Source organism: Solanum lycopersicum, chromosome 9 (genome assembly GCF_036512215.1).
Source record: "Solanum lycopersicum chromosome 9, SLM_r2.1".
NCBI lineage: Eukaryota > Viridiplantae > Streptophyta > Magnoliopsida > Solanales > Solanaceae > Solanum > Solanum lycopersicum.
Genome location: NC_090808.1, coordinates 2,108,303 through 2,126,303, shown reverse-complemented (window position 1 = coordinate 2,126,303; position 18,001 = coordinate 2,108,303). Strand labels below are relative to the sequence as shown.

The 18,001-nt window shown below is 32.1% G+C and overlaps 2 protein-coding genes across 3 annotated transcripts; one reads left to right on the top strand and one right to left on the bottom strand.

Moving 5' to 3' along the window:
* The first annotated feature begins 136 nt into the window (after positions 1-136).
* Positions 137-4,474, top strand: LOC101262949 (uncharacterized). Of its 2 annotated transcripts, none has more exons than XM_026032799.2 (3): positions 137-618; positions 1,830-2,114; positions 4,044-4,474. In XM_026032799.2, exons 1-2 carry the CDS (start codon positions 283-285, stop codon positions 2,094-2,096), a joined length of 603 nt encoding a protein of 200 aa, XP_025888584.1. In that variant the 5' UTR covers positions 137-282; the 3' UTR covers positions 2,097-2,114; positions 4,044-4,474. The 2 variants fall into 2 exon arrangements, with proteins under 2 accessions (XP_025888584.1, XP_019071337.1); XM_019215792.3 differs by having other exon boundaries at positions 153-618; positions 4,037-4,474.
* Positions 4,475-13,508: 9,034 nt separating this feature from the next.
* LOC101263743 (uncharacterized) lies at positions 13,509-17,393 on the bottom strand. Its single transcript, XM_004246585.5, has 3 exons — positions 17,089-17,393; positions 13,843-13,921; positions 13,509-13,703 (listed from the first exon to the last, which is right to left on the bottom strand). The coding sequence occupies exons 1-3, from the start codon at positions 17,238-17,240 to the stop codon at positions 13,635-13,637; spliced, it is 300 nt and encodes a 99-aa protein (XP_004246633.1). The 5' UTR covers positions 17,241-17,393; the 3' UTR covers positions 13,509-13,634.
* Between the last annotated feature and the right edge of the window lie 608 nt (positions 17,394-18,001).

The window sequence follows — 18,001 nt, the reverse complement described above, 5'->3', positions numbered from 1 at the left end:
GAGCTATTGACACTAAAAGATTTAAGGAAAAACTACTTAAATGGGTCATAAAGATGATTATTTTTGCTTAACGGATCATTTTTGATCGATAATTTCGTTTAATTTAATACTAAATCACTTTATACATATTGTGGGTATGTATTCAAAAATTACTCGTTAGTGAATGATATTATGAAAACGTAAAGAAAATATCGACGAATAATATTACGTTCACGTGTCCCTATTTAATTTTGTGTTACGAGATCTTCCCACCATGTCAATGGTGAATCGAATACGAATCTAATGGCATTGGTGGCAGCTTCAACATCTGTATCTTTTTCTACTGAAAGAATCACTTGTCGTTTCACAAATTCACTCTTCAAATCCAATTTTATTACGAAGCTTAACAATCTAGACTCACCATTGCAGCAATGGCAAACAAGATCAAGAACCTCGTTTATTATGCATAACCATAGTGTTATTGATTCATATAAAGGTGTAAAACGAGTTTCATTTCAGCTTCCTCTGTTACGATTACCTCTTCGTGTTGCTCCTAGTTCATCTCTTCCGTTTCTGCACAAATTCATTTCATCTCCTATGTCTTCCTTAAGTTCCGACGCTAACCCTGATGTTAAAACGGTGAGTCCTCTTTTCCCTTTTCGATTTTGAGCTTGTTTTGGGAGATGGGTGTTTGGTGATTTCTGGGTCTTAAATTCCCTTTTCGTTTTTTTTTTCAATTCAAATTGGTGATAAAGATGTAATTTTGAGAAATGGGTATTTGGTGATTTGTGGATTTAGGAAATTTTTTGTGTGCTATGGCTGTAAGGGTGATATGATTTTGGATTAATTTCTTAAGGAGATGAGATATTGAGCTTATCCTTATCCCTAGTTATGAGTGTTTGATTGTTTCTGAGTTTTTGATATTTATGTGCTATTTGCTGTGATTCTTTTTTTAGATGTGATGTTGAGCTTGTTAATGATAACGGGTGATTGATCTGTATCTGAGTTTTGGTCATTGTGAGCTTGTTAATAGTAGTTCTACCGTCCTACTTTTGTTGTAGGTTTATCCTTCAAAGTATAGTACGTAAGGACGGAAGAACGATATAATCTATCCAATAGTATGTAAGGACGGAGAACGATATACTCTATCCAAACACTGCATTTGTTAAGACAATACAATATGATATACGTAATACAACACAATACTTAGCAACCATCCAAACAAAGTTTCAAGAGAAAGATGGCTTTTTGAGCGTTTACCAGGAAATTAGTGTGATTATTTATGGTGTTTGGGTGTTTGTGGTGCTATGGCTACATGTTAGCATACGATAACAACATAGACAGTGTAATCTCACAAGTGGGGTCTCGGGAGGGTGGTGTGTAAGTAGCCTTATCCCTCTACCTTGTGAAGTAGAGAGGCTGCAAGATAGCTTGAAATATTTTTCATTTGTAATTCTTAAAAGAGATGTGATTATGAGCTATTGCTAGAATTTTTGGGGTTGTGCTCTGTCTCTTTGTTTGCTGTGATTTGTATTGAAATTCTTCAAAAGGATGAGATTTTGAGCTTACATGAGGATGATTGTCGGATTATTCTGTCTATTTTCTGTTGCTGCTGCAGGTTTTCGGTGGGTTCAGTTGAAAATCTTTAAAAGGATGAGACTTTAAGCTACTTGTTTTTTATGGTTGTTTGATCATTTGAGTTTATGTATTTCATATTTGTGTGTTGTGTGTGCAAGGTAGCTGTGATTTTAGGTTAAAGTTCTTTAAAAATATGGGACTTTAAGGTGTTTTTTCAGTAATGAGTGTTCATATTTTCATGCATTTTGGTTACTTGTGTGTTGTGGTTGCAGGTTAGAGCTGTGATAAAAGGGAGAGTGCAAGGGGTGTTTTACAGGGACTGGACTGTGGAGAATGCTAAGGAATTGGGATTGAAAGGTTGGGTTCGAAATCGGAGGGATGGATCGGTGGAAGCTTTGTTTTCTGGAAGCCCGGAAAAAGTTCAGGAAATGGAGCAGAGGTGTCGGAGGGGTCCATCATCTGCTATTGTCACTGGACTAGATGTCGTCCCCTGTGATGATGACCCTGGAGCTGGGTTCGAACGCAAACAAACTGCGTGATCATAGGCTAGCCTTTTGGTAAAGACTAACCCGAACACTTCTTTTGTTTTCTCTAACTTGCTCTTGCTACATGTTTAAGTGATTATAAGTATATCATGTTTGTACACACAAGGTCTTTGAAATGTTAAGGAATTTATTGTTAAATGTTCTTATTAATGTCCCCGGAACTGTGCTTGTGCTTTTGCTAATTGCCTTTTGAATTTTAGCATTATCTTACCATCTTCATGTACTAGAGTAACTGACCATGTTTTGTGGACTCTTCATGTTTGCTGCCGAACCTGTGTCGGTACGACGCTAGTGTGGGTGTGGGATCTGTCTGGTATGAGGTCATATTGTGACCAGATCCATGAAGATTTTGATTTCTCAAAGATGTAAGACATGGGAAATGACATACCTTCAATATTATAGTCCTTTTGTCTCAATATTATATCCACAAGAGTATCTCTCAAAGTTTAGAATATCTCTGTAGCTCTATTTTATAATTTTGAATTTCTTTTAGTAGAATCCCAGCACCCATACCTTGATCCATACCCTCAAATCATAAAATTTAGATTTTACCGGAATCCGAACTTCGGATTAGCACCAGTGTCGGACACTAGTATCCGAGTTCGAACAACTTAGGTAATTGATGTAGTGGGGTTTGTGGCTTTGGGAGATGCTCAAGCCTCTACTTAAGACCATTACATATGGCGAAGTTTCCAGAACTGTTTGCGCATCTTTTCAGGCCAATATGGACTAGAGATTTGGCCACTACCAACAACTACATACCCAGTGTAGTCCCACATGTGGGGTATAAAGAGGGTGAGGTGTACGTTTAGACCTTACCACTATCCTTGAGGGGTAGAGAGGTTGTTTCCAATAGACCCTCGGCTTGAGAATAGATTTGCAAGACTAAAAGGCAATGATGAAAATAATGAAGAAAGAGAAGTACTGACAATAAAACAGTGTAGATACCACAAAGTAAATAAAACAACAGTACTAACAAAACCGAAGAATAAGATAATGCTAGCACAAAAACCAATTATGCTGTCAAAGAAACTGAGATTTGGCGAGTGTAATGTAGTGTTTTTTTTCGTTTAATGAATCATGTTACCTAAGAAATTTAAACTATAGACTCAAATTACAGTTCCTTTTAGCCATTATTTTGGATCCATTTCTACTGATCAACCTATGGGCAGATGTTGCTTAGTGTTACCAGTTTCATTTGAACCTTTATGTGTAAAACTTTACTACATTGCAGCAAATAATAAATATGAGCTCATTACGCACCCAAGGGTGTGGCCTATTTGTCAAGTAAGTGGTTGAGAACCATGAAGTCTCAGATTCAATTCCCAGTGCACAGAGTTACCTGGTACTAGTTGGTGGTGGGAGGTGAACTGTGAAATTAGTCGAGGAGTACGAGAGTTGGCCCAAACACCATGTTATAGAACCGTAAAGGTCGAACCCATAGAACTAAAATCCTGGATCCACCCTTGGTCAAGAAGGGAGATTATCTTATACTTTTGCTCTGCTCCAAGTATGGTAACTTACATTACCTTCTATGTCAAAGTCAAATGTACTTGTTACTCGATTTTCTTTGATATCTCTTCAGCCATATGTTTATATGTTGAACTCTTAAATAACAATTCGAGGATTTTTGCTTCTGATGTTTTGGGCATATATATGCTTTGCATGTGAGACGTATATTCTTCCTATGGCCTCTTATTCTTATTGTTGTTGTGTGTGCGAATAACATGTATATTCTCAATTTTTCTTCACCTTATGAATTCTGAATTTATCTGAGGGTCTATCCGAAACAATCTCTCTCTACCTCCTAAGATAGGGGTAAGGTCTGCATACACATTACCCTCTCCAGGCTCTACTCGTAGAATTACACTGTATATGTTGTTGAGTTTTCTATCAATCTGATCGACTAACTTTGTTTTCTATCTATCCTCGAGGCTGCAGTTTGCCAAGCAAATCAAAGACGATGAGTTGACTGGAAGCTTTTACTCCATCACAGCTAAAACATTCGGTAAGATTTACTTTTATGTAGTTTCAGTATCCCCGCATCGGTTGTGATCGATGAGAAATGTGGACGTAAGCTTGTTTAAGGAGCTAAGTTACGCCCAAGGTTCATTTTCTTATCACGTGACAAATGGTAGTTGAGGAAAGTATGGTACAATAAGTTGAGGCCCTCGATATTTTATCGATACACAGTCCTAGATATACATATATTTTCGTATTTGTTGATTATTTTTAATTTAAACGGTTGAGTGAACAACTCTGTTAGTTCTTAAGAGAAAAAGATATGGAACCAATTATATGACTTTGACCTTTTGAATACTTTTTCTGTACAACATTTTAGACTATGAGTTGAAGATTTGATCTTTCATGGATTTGAGTTCGAAATTTTATCACAATTCGTTTAATCATTTATGAGTTTACGATCATATAATTTAAGGTCTTTTAGAAACAGTCTATCTACTTCAGAGTAACGTATGTGCATATGCTACTTTTTTATTAATAGAATTTTCACTGAATATGTTATTGTTATACCATGTAAAGTCAGAGCTAAAATTACTTAATTTGAATTAAGACAAGTTGTTTGTTAATTACAAGTTGGGATAACCGTGTGGGGCAAAAAACCAAACACTAAGGGACCTTAATTACATGATTAGTTGTTTAAGAAAATGAAACATCAACTATTAGCAAAAAAAAAATAAAGACAAAATACACATAGAGAGTTGTTCCTACACTCTCAACATTACAAATATATATGTAACTCTTGAATAGGATATAAAATATTATCGATATAACTGATTTTATGGTTCGAACTCATAAACTATGAGTTATATGCGGAGATAATATTACAGTTGCTTCCAGACTCATATAAATTAGCATAGAAGGTAATAACGCAAAATTCTAAGAAATAGAATCATAAAAATGAGTTTAATGTTTTCCTTTAACGTAGAAACACCTATGAGCCTTCAATAATGTCTTTCTTACCCGTTGTTTGAGTTGACTAAAAACGATGAATTAAAGATAGCCTATATATAAAATCCAACTCATATGTATTAAATTAATTAATAAATATGTGGACCACAGTTTAATTTAATCTTGCTGACCCTTATAAATATGTTCAAAGTTTTTTTTTTTTCTCTTAAAACTATTTTGTTATTTTCTGTTCCCTTAAAGGAGGAATATGCATTTGAATCTGCCAACTTCTTGTCTAGCAAATCTTTTTATATATTACAAATTTTTGGAGATTATCCAATCAGCCTAACACACTTAATTTTAAAGTTTAAATTCTAAAAAAAAAATGGAAAAATATTTTTAGAAAAATAAAAAAGTTTAAAGTTAAAATTACTTTTTAAATATAAGAAAGTATGTCATTTTCTTTTCAGGACTAAATAAAAGAAAAAAAATATGACATATAAATTGAAACAAAGAAAATATGCATTTTCGTAACTGAAAATACTTGTTTGAAAGAGTTACGAGTTTCTCTTTTTACGAAAGTGCATCTATAAATACTTCCTATCAAATAAACGTAAACATTAAGCTAAAATATTATGAATATACTATAAGTTTATCATGGAACTTTCTGCTTAGTACATTTAATTTTATTTATATAAACAGAAAATGAAGTGGAACTTTTTTAGCTTCTCTTTTTCCTCGTCCTGTCTCAATTTATATAATATATTTCATGAAATGGAATTTACTTTATTTTTATGAAATGATCTATAGATTTGTATATTTTAGATTATAAATTTCAAAAATCTTTATTTTATTATTAAATTATGTATTCAGTCAAATATGTTTGTATAAATTGAGATAAATAAACACAAACGATTAAACAATTTACAAGTTTTTGAGAGCTAAGAATGTGACACCAAATTAATTTTTTTTGGTGGATTGCTTATTACAAGGTTGTTTTAAATATTAATTTATGAAGGTATCCTTTATTATTATTGAATAAATTTTTCCTTTGACAATTAGTTATTATGGATCACAATTCACATGAGGTGTCTATAAGCATTACAATAGAAAATATTTAGATTTTTATGATGTGACAATTGAAGTACCCAAAGGAGAATCTAGTATCTTTTAGATGATCAATAATTAAAGTAATTATTTTAATAATTTATTTGATACTTATATTAAAAAGTTTGACAAATCTTAACCTTAGCTTTTAGGAACAAAGAAATATATCTTTCGTTATACTTTTTTTATGTATTTATCCTTATCATCCAATATAAAGTATATACTTATCTTTAAATCGTTAAGTTTCATATCTCCACTTTTATCATCCTATGTGGTGTCTACATGGGGCATGCCACATATATATTTATATTATTTCAGTTAAAACAATATCTATGTAGGTATGTCACGTAGGCGCCATACAGATGCTACATAGAATGAAAAATTGAGATATGAAACCTAACTGTTCAAGAGCAAATATGTATCTTTAGTTGGATGACAATGTCAAATAAATCGAAAAACTTTAACGAAAAACAAATTAAATATAATCCATTACTAAGAGTACAAAAACAATATGATCCTTTTTCGATATCAATATATATAACACTTTGTATAATAATCCAACTAATAATTCATACCAAACACACCCAAAATGGAAAATCTTACTGGCCTTTCCTCATATCCTTTTCTTCTCTCATTTGAGCAATACATGAAAGGTCAAATTATTATTAATTTCATTTATTAATCATGTTTCTTTCTTTATTGAGTGCGCGAATAAAGTTTCACGTACATCATATTAAAAGTATAACGTAGCCGTAGGTGAATTCGTGACTGAATCAAATCTTTCGTGATGAAAATGCACTCTTCCCTCAACTTTTCAACATAGGGGGCTAGCTTGCTTTCACTGGTGGGCGGGAGGGCGAACGGTCCAAAAGACACGTAGACGGAGGCGAGTCCAAAATCTAGTTGTTTCATTTTTCTTCTTGTTCATCACTCGGAAATCAAGACAAACCGAACACTGCGATAGTAAGACATGAAACACTTGTTTGGATAAGGTTCATTGAATTTTTAAGTACACAGATTTTTCGAATAATCTATACACCCTTCACTTAAAAATTGTACTTTTATGTACAAAATCAAAATTTTATATATGAGTTGACCTAACTCAATAATTTTTTTTCCACCAAGTACAAAACAAGAACATAAAGTTTGGAAAAGTGAATTTGGAAAAAGATATATTATATGATATGTAAGCATCAATAACCAAAAAGGTTGAAAAAGCACATGCAAATATATAGGGACCCTATATAATACTTTATACTATAAATCCCCTACTCAACTTCTATTAGAAAAACAAACCAAATCCTAAAAATTTTCATTTTACTATCAAATATTAATTAAGATCAAAATATGGTGAAGTCCAAGATCATTGGGAAGTTATTGAAGACTCAATATCTTCATCAATTAATTCTCAATTCCAAAAAAATTTCAAATAATAATGCTACTACTAGTAGTGAACAATTTTCCGTCGAAACGCCACGTGGCAAGACATTATTGGTGCCAAATGATGTGAAAGAAGGACATTTTGCTGTTGTTTCAGTGAATCCTGAAGAGGAACCACAAAGGTTCGTGGTTAATTTGAATTGGTTAAATCATCCATCTTTTTTAAAATTATTGAAAAAAGCTGAAGAGGAGTATGGTTTTAGTCAAGAGGGTGTTCTTGAATTCCCTTGTCGTGCTGCGGAATTGGAGAAGGTTCTTGCTGTTGAATGTTCGAATAAAGTCTCACGTTGGTAATCGAAAAATTTAATAAGAAGCTATACATATATATATAAGATGTAAGGGTCATTTGAGAAAAAAAAATATATGTAATTAATTGCTACTAGTGCTTTTGTAGTTTAACAAAGTTATCAACAAGATGCTATAAAGATATCTAAGGGATGCAATAATAGTATTTGCTCACTTCGTTTTATTTTATGTGGTTTAGTTTGATCAGGTATAAAGTTTTTTTAAAAAGGTTTTTTTGAATTTTATTACTTTTTAATGATATGTATGATGTATGATAAAATAATTAACAAACGTTAATTGTGTTATTGTTTAATTAGACTTACTTGTTTTGAGAACAATGTTTATTTTACAGACTAAGGTCAAAACTATCCTTAAACTATGTGAAATAGCTTAAATATACCCTTAAACTATATTTCGGTTCAAAAGTTACCCTTTCCGTCAAACTATTGGGTCACACCTACCCTTCTAGTTAACGGGAATATCCATGTGTGTGTTAAATGTCCCGGTGATGCCACATGTGCACGCCAAATAGACCCACCTCCACATAGACGACTAAAGAAAAAGGGTCAAAACCGTCCTTAAACTATTCGAAATAACTTAAATATACCCTTAAACTATATTTCGGCTCAAAGATGTCCTTCCACTCTAATCGTTACATCTCACTTGCCCTTTTGTTTAACGGAGGCATATCCATGTGTGTGTTAAAATGCGCCATGGACTCCACACGTGCGTGCCAAACACACCCCACCTCCACACTTGCCCTTCTATTTAAGGGTAGTTTTGACCCTTTTTCGGTTCATTTTATATGCTATATAAATAGAATGATATTATCTATGTTTTAAACTTCTTATTTTATCCTTAATAAAATATTTATAGTTAATATCATAGCTTATTTTAGATCACAAATTTCTAAAATTTTTATTTCATTTTTAAATTTCACGTTTAATCAAACAGTGACAAATAACGTAGCCAAATACAGAAGCAATTTGCAAGTTTTGAGAGCATAGAATATGGCGTTGAGTTAAACCCTTTTGAAGTTTTCACCAAATTCACCAAGAATTATTTTTGATCGACAGCTTATTTAGGTTAATAATAAAGTTATCGTTAGATTTTCATATAGTTTCGTCTAATCAATGTATATAAAAAAATATCTCCTTTGTATTATTGAATTTTCATATACTATTGAATAACTCCTTCTAACTCAAAATCAAGAATGCTTTAGCATAGTTATTATGGATCATGTGTAGATGTCTGTAAGCATTATCATGAAAACTTATTATGTTAATTATTTTTTTAATTTTTCATCTGATGTTAGGAGTCCGTAACAAAAGAAAATTTAATATCTTTTAGATTACTAGTAAAACTAACGAAAAGTACCATAAATTAATTTTACCCAATTATCAATAAAAGATTACATCAAAAGACGTGTCTCAGTAAACTGGCATAGGGTAATTAGCAACTAATCTTTTAAAAATATCTAATACATATCTTACACGCTTAAAACTCGTAATAAACTAAAAAAATATCCAATATGAAGATGTAACAACACATTTATACACAAAATATGAGACGATAACGTAATATAAACATATAAATTTTAGCCAAATTACATGTATCTAGATTGAAATAATATATTAATTGCATTTGAGATATTTGTGAATTACAAAAAGGACCCCATTCAACGGATGAAAGGGATTTATCAAGCTAAGTAATATCAATATCAATATAAGAAAAAGGGAAAACGTAGCTAACTAGAAGAGAAGGTCCCTCACTTTTTCTTTTGTCTTCATCTTCATAACTATATTTAATTAATTTGTATAAACTTATTTCATTTACGCTATCGTGATTATCATCATTTCTAATTTTTACTTGCTTGTGTTATCTTATTTAAACAGTCATATACAAATCATGGCAGATCGATAAAATTTTAGATCGATGTTGTAATATATACATTCGACCTAATGTATGCTTACTCACAAATTCTATCGAAATGATATGACTTTATATCGCGTTAATGTGAAAAACACATGAACATGTTTTACTTGACTAATATAGTAAATTAACAGAGCCCAGTGGGATGTTAAATGAGCGGTTTGAACTAAGTAGGCATTTGGTCATGAGATGAAATCAACGTTTGGACATGTGATTTCACGCATTTCATGAGATGAAATCACAAATTCTCCAAAAAAATCATGATATGAGTTTTTTCAAAGGTAAAAATCGATCAACAAGTTTATATCTTATAAAAGTAACCTACGGTTAATTTATATATATCTACTAGCCATTTATTCCATATGTAAATAAAATTATAATTCATATCATTACTTTTTAAACCATTTGTAAATCATATATAACGATTATTCTCTCAAGTATAATTTTTTTTTACTTCAAATCAATTGTTAATTTACCATCTATACTCACCAAATTCCATATTTTTTTAAATCAAATTTATTACTCCTTTGTACAAATCAATTTGATAATAAAAATTCATTATTAAGTGGTTAAGAGTAATCACATGACATAATTGCAAAAATAGTTTCCTTAGCTAATAACAACTTGAACACTATATCTTATGTTCAATTTTTTTAATTGAATTAAAATTTGATCGATAAATGTTGCATTTTTTAGAATAGCCTTGGTGATAAATGTATAATGCAACTTTATAAACTTTTTCTTTTATTTGGTGAGATTGTATAAATAATTGGGACAATTTTGATGATTTTACAACTTATGAGATTTTTATGTCTATGATAAACATAACGTAAAAAGCCCAAATCGTATTTCCAAACAAACCTTTTAACTTCATCTCATAATTTTATATCGCATGGTCAAGCGGGCCCAAGTTGGTAAAAAAGGTTTCTTAAATTGATATGATCAGCCTAAAATGGTTAGATAATTCATGAGATGAATTTGCAAGTTAATTAACTATGACTGTGCTCTAAGAGTTTACATATACACATGGTATATCTATATTAATTTGTGTAAATATTGAGTATGAATAAATTTTTACTCTCGTACAAACTACAAAACCCTAATGGAGAAACTTTCATAGTCATACATGTGCGATATGAAATGAATTTTACTTCTGTATATCGTCAATGTAATAAATTACACTATCATATCATTTAAAGTTGACCCTCGAGAAATTCCTCATATTACATATTTCCTTCTTTTCGAAAAAATAGCTAGAAAAAAAGTATAACCCATTATAATAAGTAAAAATAGATAGGCGTTGAAAAAGTTATTTACAATACATATTTCGATAAAAAAAAGAAAAGAGAAGGCATAAATATCTAAAAGTAATTGCATTAAGAAAAAATGGATCATATGTTTGCAATAAATGACTAAAATAGTTGTAATATATGACCAAAATGTTTGGTTGCCAATTTGGGCACATTATTAGTTGTATCGTGTCTAGTTATTAGCCTTCACCATATCCTATATAAATCCCCTTCTAAAGCTCTAGAAAAAAAAACAATATACACCATATACACAACAAGTATACACCAAAATATGGTAAAGTTCAAGATTATTAAGAAGTTATTGAAGGCTAAATTTCATCAATTAATTTTCAAATCCAAAAAGAGGTCAAATAATAATCCTACTACTAGTTCTACTGATCAATTTTACGACGAAATGCCACGTGGAGAGACGTTATTGGTTCCGAGCGACGTAAAAGAAGGACATTTTGTTGTTGTTTCAATGAACCCTGAAGAGGAACCACAAAAGTTTGTGGTGGAGTTGCATTGGCTAAATCATCCATCATTTTTGAAATTATTAAAACAAGCTGAAGATGAATATGGATTTAAGCAACAAGGTGTGCTTCAATTTCCTTGTCGTGCCGGGGAATTACACAGAGTTCTTTCTACTGGATGTTCGAATTAAATGTCACGTTAGTAGCTCAAAAGATTAAGTATCTACATATGTATAAACAAGGCCTTTCGAGGAAAATCGTGTGGCCCAATGGAGCTCAACTATTAATTATTTATAAAGTTTAGTTCAGGTGTTATTCTTCAATTAAACTTAATAATGTTAAGGACAATTTTTCATCTTTTTTTTATATATATATATATATAGATTGATGTTGATCATGGAGTTGTCTTCTTAGAATGAAATAGTGTAGTATGTTTCAAATTATATCAATAACAGTTACGTCGTATAAAGGAGAATTTTGTATCTTTTTGTTCAGTAATAGAAGACAAGTACTCATATATAATTATTTGATCGAGTGATTATTTACTAGAACATCGACTAAACATCATGAGTCAACTCCACTTTGGGATAGTCCTAAATATTCAACTAAGTACTAAATTATTAAAATTTCTCACACCAACCGCATAAAAAGAATATGATATTATATTATTGGTGCATTTTAAATGATTCTTATAAATTATTATATTATCGAAATTCATCGTTCAAATGGAATTTAATTAGATTTTAAACAAGAAATAAATTTACATTAAAATAATAATTAATAATTTCAGATATTAATGGTAAGTAAGGACAGTAAGTGGGGGAGAAAGGGAAATATCAAGTAAGTAACATCAATATCAACATAACATGCATTTCTATATCAGTTGTTCTCTTTTTCGACTTAAAATATCACCATGGTTCACATAGAAAATTCGCATATCTAAATTATGATAGTTCAAATATAAAACTTAAAAAAATAAAATATTTTAACTGTATTACGATCCTTTTCTCGAAAAAAGAAATTTAATAAGAGTTGAAAATATATCAAAGATGATTAAGAGTAAATCTTGATTTAGTTTTGACAATACATGACAACTAATAAGACTTGTACTAGCTGTTAAAAAATAGATACAAATACATCTTGATTTTGACAATACATGACAACTAAGAAGACTTGCCAAGATCATAATATCATTCGTCTAAGATCAAGCGGAATATTATCATAGAGAACATATATAATATACTTTCGGTGTTTCATATGTTTTATTTAATTTTGACTTGACACAGAGTTAAGAAAGTAAAGAAACCCTTTGAATCTCATGTGATCTTATACTAAAGGTACGTAAAATGTATCATTTTAAATTTTATCGTCTTAAACATGATGTTTGAAAAATTGTTAAATCACGTATCTCCATGTTTCTTTAATAAATAAATGTTTGTGATTACAAACTTTCCTATATGCATAAAGATGGCACATACCGTCTTTTCACGCTTAGTGTGAATCTTTTTCTCGCAAAATTTAAAATGGTGAGTCTATTTTACCAGATATAAACTTATGAGTCAAGGTTTACATAAAGATTTTCAAATCGGAAACCCAAAAATCCTGCTTTTCGAAGAATTTGGTATTTGAAATCATGATGTTGATTTCAAATCGCATGTTCAAACGTCTACCAGAATTTGTGAGGCTATTAAAAGCACTACTGAAGGAAGAATACAGATTCAAACAGAAAGGGTTTTTCTGAAGTACTTTGTAAACCATAGGAGTTGCTTTGAGTACCAAATAACAACATAACCACGGTAGTTTCACAAGTGAAGTCTGAAGAGGACAATGTGTACGCAAACCTTACCCCTACCAAGAACACACTGAATCGGTGGACATGTATCGTTCGCCTTTTTTGTCATCTTAAGATAAAGTAGAACTCAAGGACACAGCAGTATGAGTCTAAATAACAGATGGAGCAATACCATCAATTAGAAAAAGCAATCATGCAGCACTTGGAATATCACCAAACTTTTCAGAGGCTAAAAATGTTTTGATTCATAGTATCAACAGAAATTTCAAAAGGAAACAGAAGCATGCTGATAAATTGGAGAAACTTATGGAAAGTAAACAGGCCAATTGAAGTAGTACGAGTCTCGGGTATCTTTATCCATGTATTGGTTCCACTGCGACAAACGAAACTCAAATGAGAAACATAAAGCCAGTAATTTCATCCTAGTTTGAAACTAAAAGCATTGGAACAAAAACCGTCATCCTTTTGGGGCGCATAAGAGTTAACATAAGAAACTTTAGAACCATGAGTACCTTGAATTCATAGTCCTGATTTTTCTTGAGAGCTTTCTTCCAGTGATATTGCTCAAAAAGCATGGCTTTGTCATGCCAGCTGCAGATAACATACTCAATAAGTCAGATACACAGCAAAAAGGATTTTTTAAAAAAGAAATCTCAATCTTGAAGTAATATGGCTGTCGTTGAGACAACACTTACTACTGCCAGTACTTAACAGTATTTCTGCTATCTTTTGTCTCGTAACCTATAACTAAGATTTACATGAAAGCACAAACAGATTATCTCCAACAAGCTAAGCATACTACAGTCATCATACATAGAGGTTTTTCTCTAGTGAATATGGAACTGTTCCACAGGGATGTGTCTCATGGCACTAATTTGGACGTCTTGAACAAAGCAGTACTTAATAAGTTCCTAAGATTTCTACCTCCGACCAAGTTTGGGTGAGTGTGATCTTCCTTTATTTGAGGTCGTGCTAACACTAAGACCTTTTACGTGTCTGAGGCAATCATCAAATATCCTAAAACTTTTAGTTTTTGCTTTACTTAAGGTAAATCCCTGATCTATTTTGTAATCAACAAATGCTTTGTTCTTAATGAGGAACAGAAGAAAAATAGTGAGAACGATTAGGAGTTCAACTTAGCATGAACGTACTGCTCCTTTGTTGTTCAAATGCCAGCAGATGCCATTTAGCTGGAAGAGGTGGGAACTTAAGAAGAATGGAACACAAGATAGAGAGATGTGTATGCAGTAATTTTTAAGATAAAAAATTGAAAGAAAAGAATGAAAATGAAGCACAGAGACGACCTGCTAGCATGAATCAAGCGCTACTTTATTCCTAAACTTCTGCAACTCAATGATTCTAATGACAATTTAATCCCGCAACATACTAGTAACACTTATTTCAGCAATATAATCTTTTGCACAAATGAAAAAATATCACATGCCTACTGTCGCTCATAAACTAGTGATACTCATATATTCTTTGAGTTGGCATTATAGTGTGCACTAACCTTCTATTGACAGTCTGCAAACTAACTTTTAGTAATATATCCACTAAGAAGGTTTAGAACCTAAATACGCAAAACCTATATTCACCGATATTTCCATTTAAAAACATATCAAGTGGAAGCATCGACAATGTTCCGGACATCTCAATGGGGATGGAGAAAGGGCTAAAGTGAGCAGGCAAAACAACTCACTCAACCCCTTGATGAAAAACAGATTGACTCAATTATCTTTTTTGATACAGACTGATCCCACATAGCTTAACTCTAAACTGTAAAGAGAAACTGGCAGTGTAAATTCAACAGCCCTTAACTCAATCATAATCACTTCAAGAACAGCCTTAACTTTATAATGATAAGGATCAAGAACAGCTTTGAAGGTTAATTACTTGTCCACCCAATTGAAAAGGGAACTTGCAAGGTGAAAAAAGACCTCGCTTGTGGTATCACAATGCACAAATGGACCACAACTTTACTTCAACTCTTAACATCATAATTTGATAACCACTGTCTTTATCCAAAACTAGTTGTTGGTGGCTATATGAACTGAAATCCTTTATGCCAGTTATGTTCTATTCAGACTTATATGATTCCATTACCAAGTAATTAGTCATTTACGGCAAAGCAGAAGTTCTCTAAAACTAGAGGCAACAATACCAACTAAAAGTAGAAACGTCTTACTCATCCCCAAATAGATGTACAATGGTACAAGTTCCTAACCAAACTACAAAGACTCCTAACAAGCACCATACCTACAGCAAAAGTTGACCAACACCTTATGTCGATACCACTCCTCGAAACTACAAGCACACTGCATAGAAAAAGAATTGAGCCGAATAAAGATAACCCCTTTACCACACTCTCTCCCTTACTCTTGCTTTAATAGCTCTTTTGCACCACCAACACCACAGGGTGGTACCACTCCCCAAAACTAAAAGCAGTCACACATACTATATAGAACAAGAATTGAGCCAAATAAAGATAACCCTTTATCACACTCTCTTTCTCTTGCTTTAATAGCTCTTTGCACACCAAGACCACAAGTCGATACTACTCCTCAAAACTACAGATACTATATAGAACAAGAATTTAGCTAAATAGATAAAATCCATTTTAACACACACACTCCCTCTCTCTTTTGCCAACACCACAAGTTGATACCACTCCTCAACTACAAGCAAACTACATAAAACAAGAATCGATCCAAATAAAGATAACCCCTGTACCACAATCTCTCTTGCTTCGATAGCTCTTTGCACCACAAACATCATAAGTCAATACTACTCCTCTAAAACTATATGCACACTATACAGAACAAGAATTGAGCCAAATAAAGATAACCCCTTTACCACTCTCTGTCACTTTCTCTTGCTGTAATAGCCCTTTGCACCACCAACACCACAAGTTGATACCACTCCTCAAAACTACAAGCACACTACATAGAACCAGAATTGAGCAAATTAAAGATAACCCCTCACACTACCTCTCTTTCTCTTGCTTGAATAATTCTTTGCACCACCAACACCACAACTTGATACCACTCGTCAAAACTACAAGCACAATAATAGAACAAGAATAGAGCAAATAAAGATAACCCCTTTTACCACACTCTCTTGTTTTAATAGCTCTTTACAACACCAACACGACAAGTTGACACCACTCCTCAAAACTATGAACACACTATATAGAACAAGAATTTCGCCAAATAAAGATAACCCCTTTACCACACTCTCTCTCTCTCTTTCTCTTGCTTTTCATAGCTTTTTCTGCACCAGCAACCCCACAAGTTGATACCACTTCTCAAAACTACAAGCACACTATATAGAACAAGAATTTAGCCAAATAAAGATAACCCCTTTATCACATTAACAACAAATATGAAGAAAAAAGTATAGAACAAGAATTGAACCAAATAAAGACAACCCCTTTACAGCTCTCTCCCTCTCTTGCTCTAATAGCTCTTGGCATCAAAAACCAATTTTTCTCCTCAAAACTACAAACACACTACATAGAACAAGAATTGAGCCAAATAAAGACAACCCCTTTACAGCTCTCTCCCTCTCTTGCTCTAATAGCTCTTTGCACCACAAACACCACAACTCAATTCTACTCCTCAAAACTATAAACACACTACATAGAACAAGACTTTAACCAAATAAAGATAACCCCTTTATCAAATTAACAACAAATATGAAAAACAACAAAACATTGTTGCAAAAAACAAAGAAGTGAAAGTGAGTTTTGCAGGTTTTACTTGTATTGATTGGAAAGAGTCCACATGTAGGGATTGATCCATGTCAGTGCAGAGAAAGCAGCAGACCCGATCCATATATTCACGAACCGTTCCGGGTCGGCATGTGGCACTCCCGGGTCACCCCTGTATGCGTTTCCAAAGTACTTCTCCATTTTCTGCTTCTTCTTCTTCTCAAACTCTAGAAGTTTTCTCTATTAGCTTATCCCAATATTTTGTGAGCCAAAGGAAGAATTATATTTATGTATGTGCTCTTTTAACTTTTTGGAGTTTCACATTTTACCCCCTTGAACTTCTCGTACTATCGCGTATCACATTAGAGTCTGGTTAAATTTAAATGATGATAAAATATTTTTTTAATAATGAAATTTCATATGTAGAATTCAAACTCGAGACCTCCCACGTGTCTTAAATGAAAGTGTCCTCGTATCTAGGGTTCGAACTAACACATTGAAAATAAAATGCTTCTACAAAAATATTTTCATATCAGAATTCGAAATCTCATATTAGAGATGAAAGTATACTTGTCATTTTATCATAAATTTTATTGAATGTTTGTTAGTAATGTTCTATTTACGATTGTTATTAAATATTAACCATAACGGGTCATGTTACATTGAGTAAACTATAAAAAGGTATATACCTTTATTTTTTTCTGTGAGAATCATATTTTAACTGTCTATTATTCTATTCAATTCAAACTATTGATTTTTCACGAATTTTATACCTCAATTGTGAAATTTACTTTGTAATAACACATATCTCGATTTTGGGCTGGTTTACAAATGCTTGTTGTCTATTCAGAATAAATCAATTCAACATTAAAATATATTTATATAAATAGTGATAGTTTAAATATATAAAGAGAAATAATGGACCGTTTAAAATATGAAACTAATTAGGAAAAAAACTAATT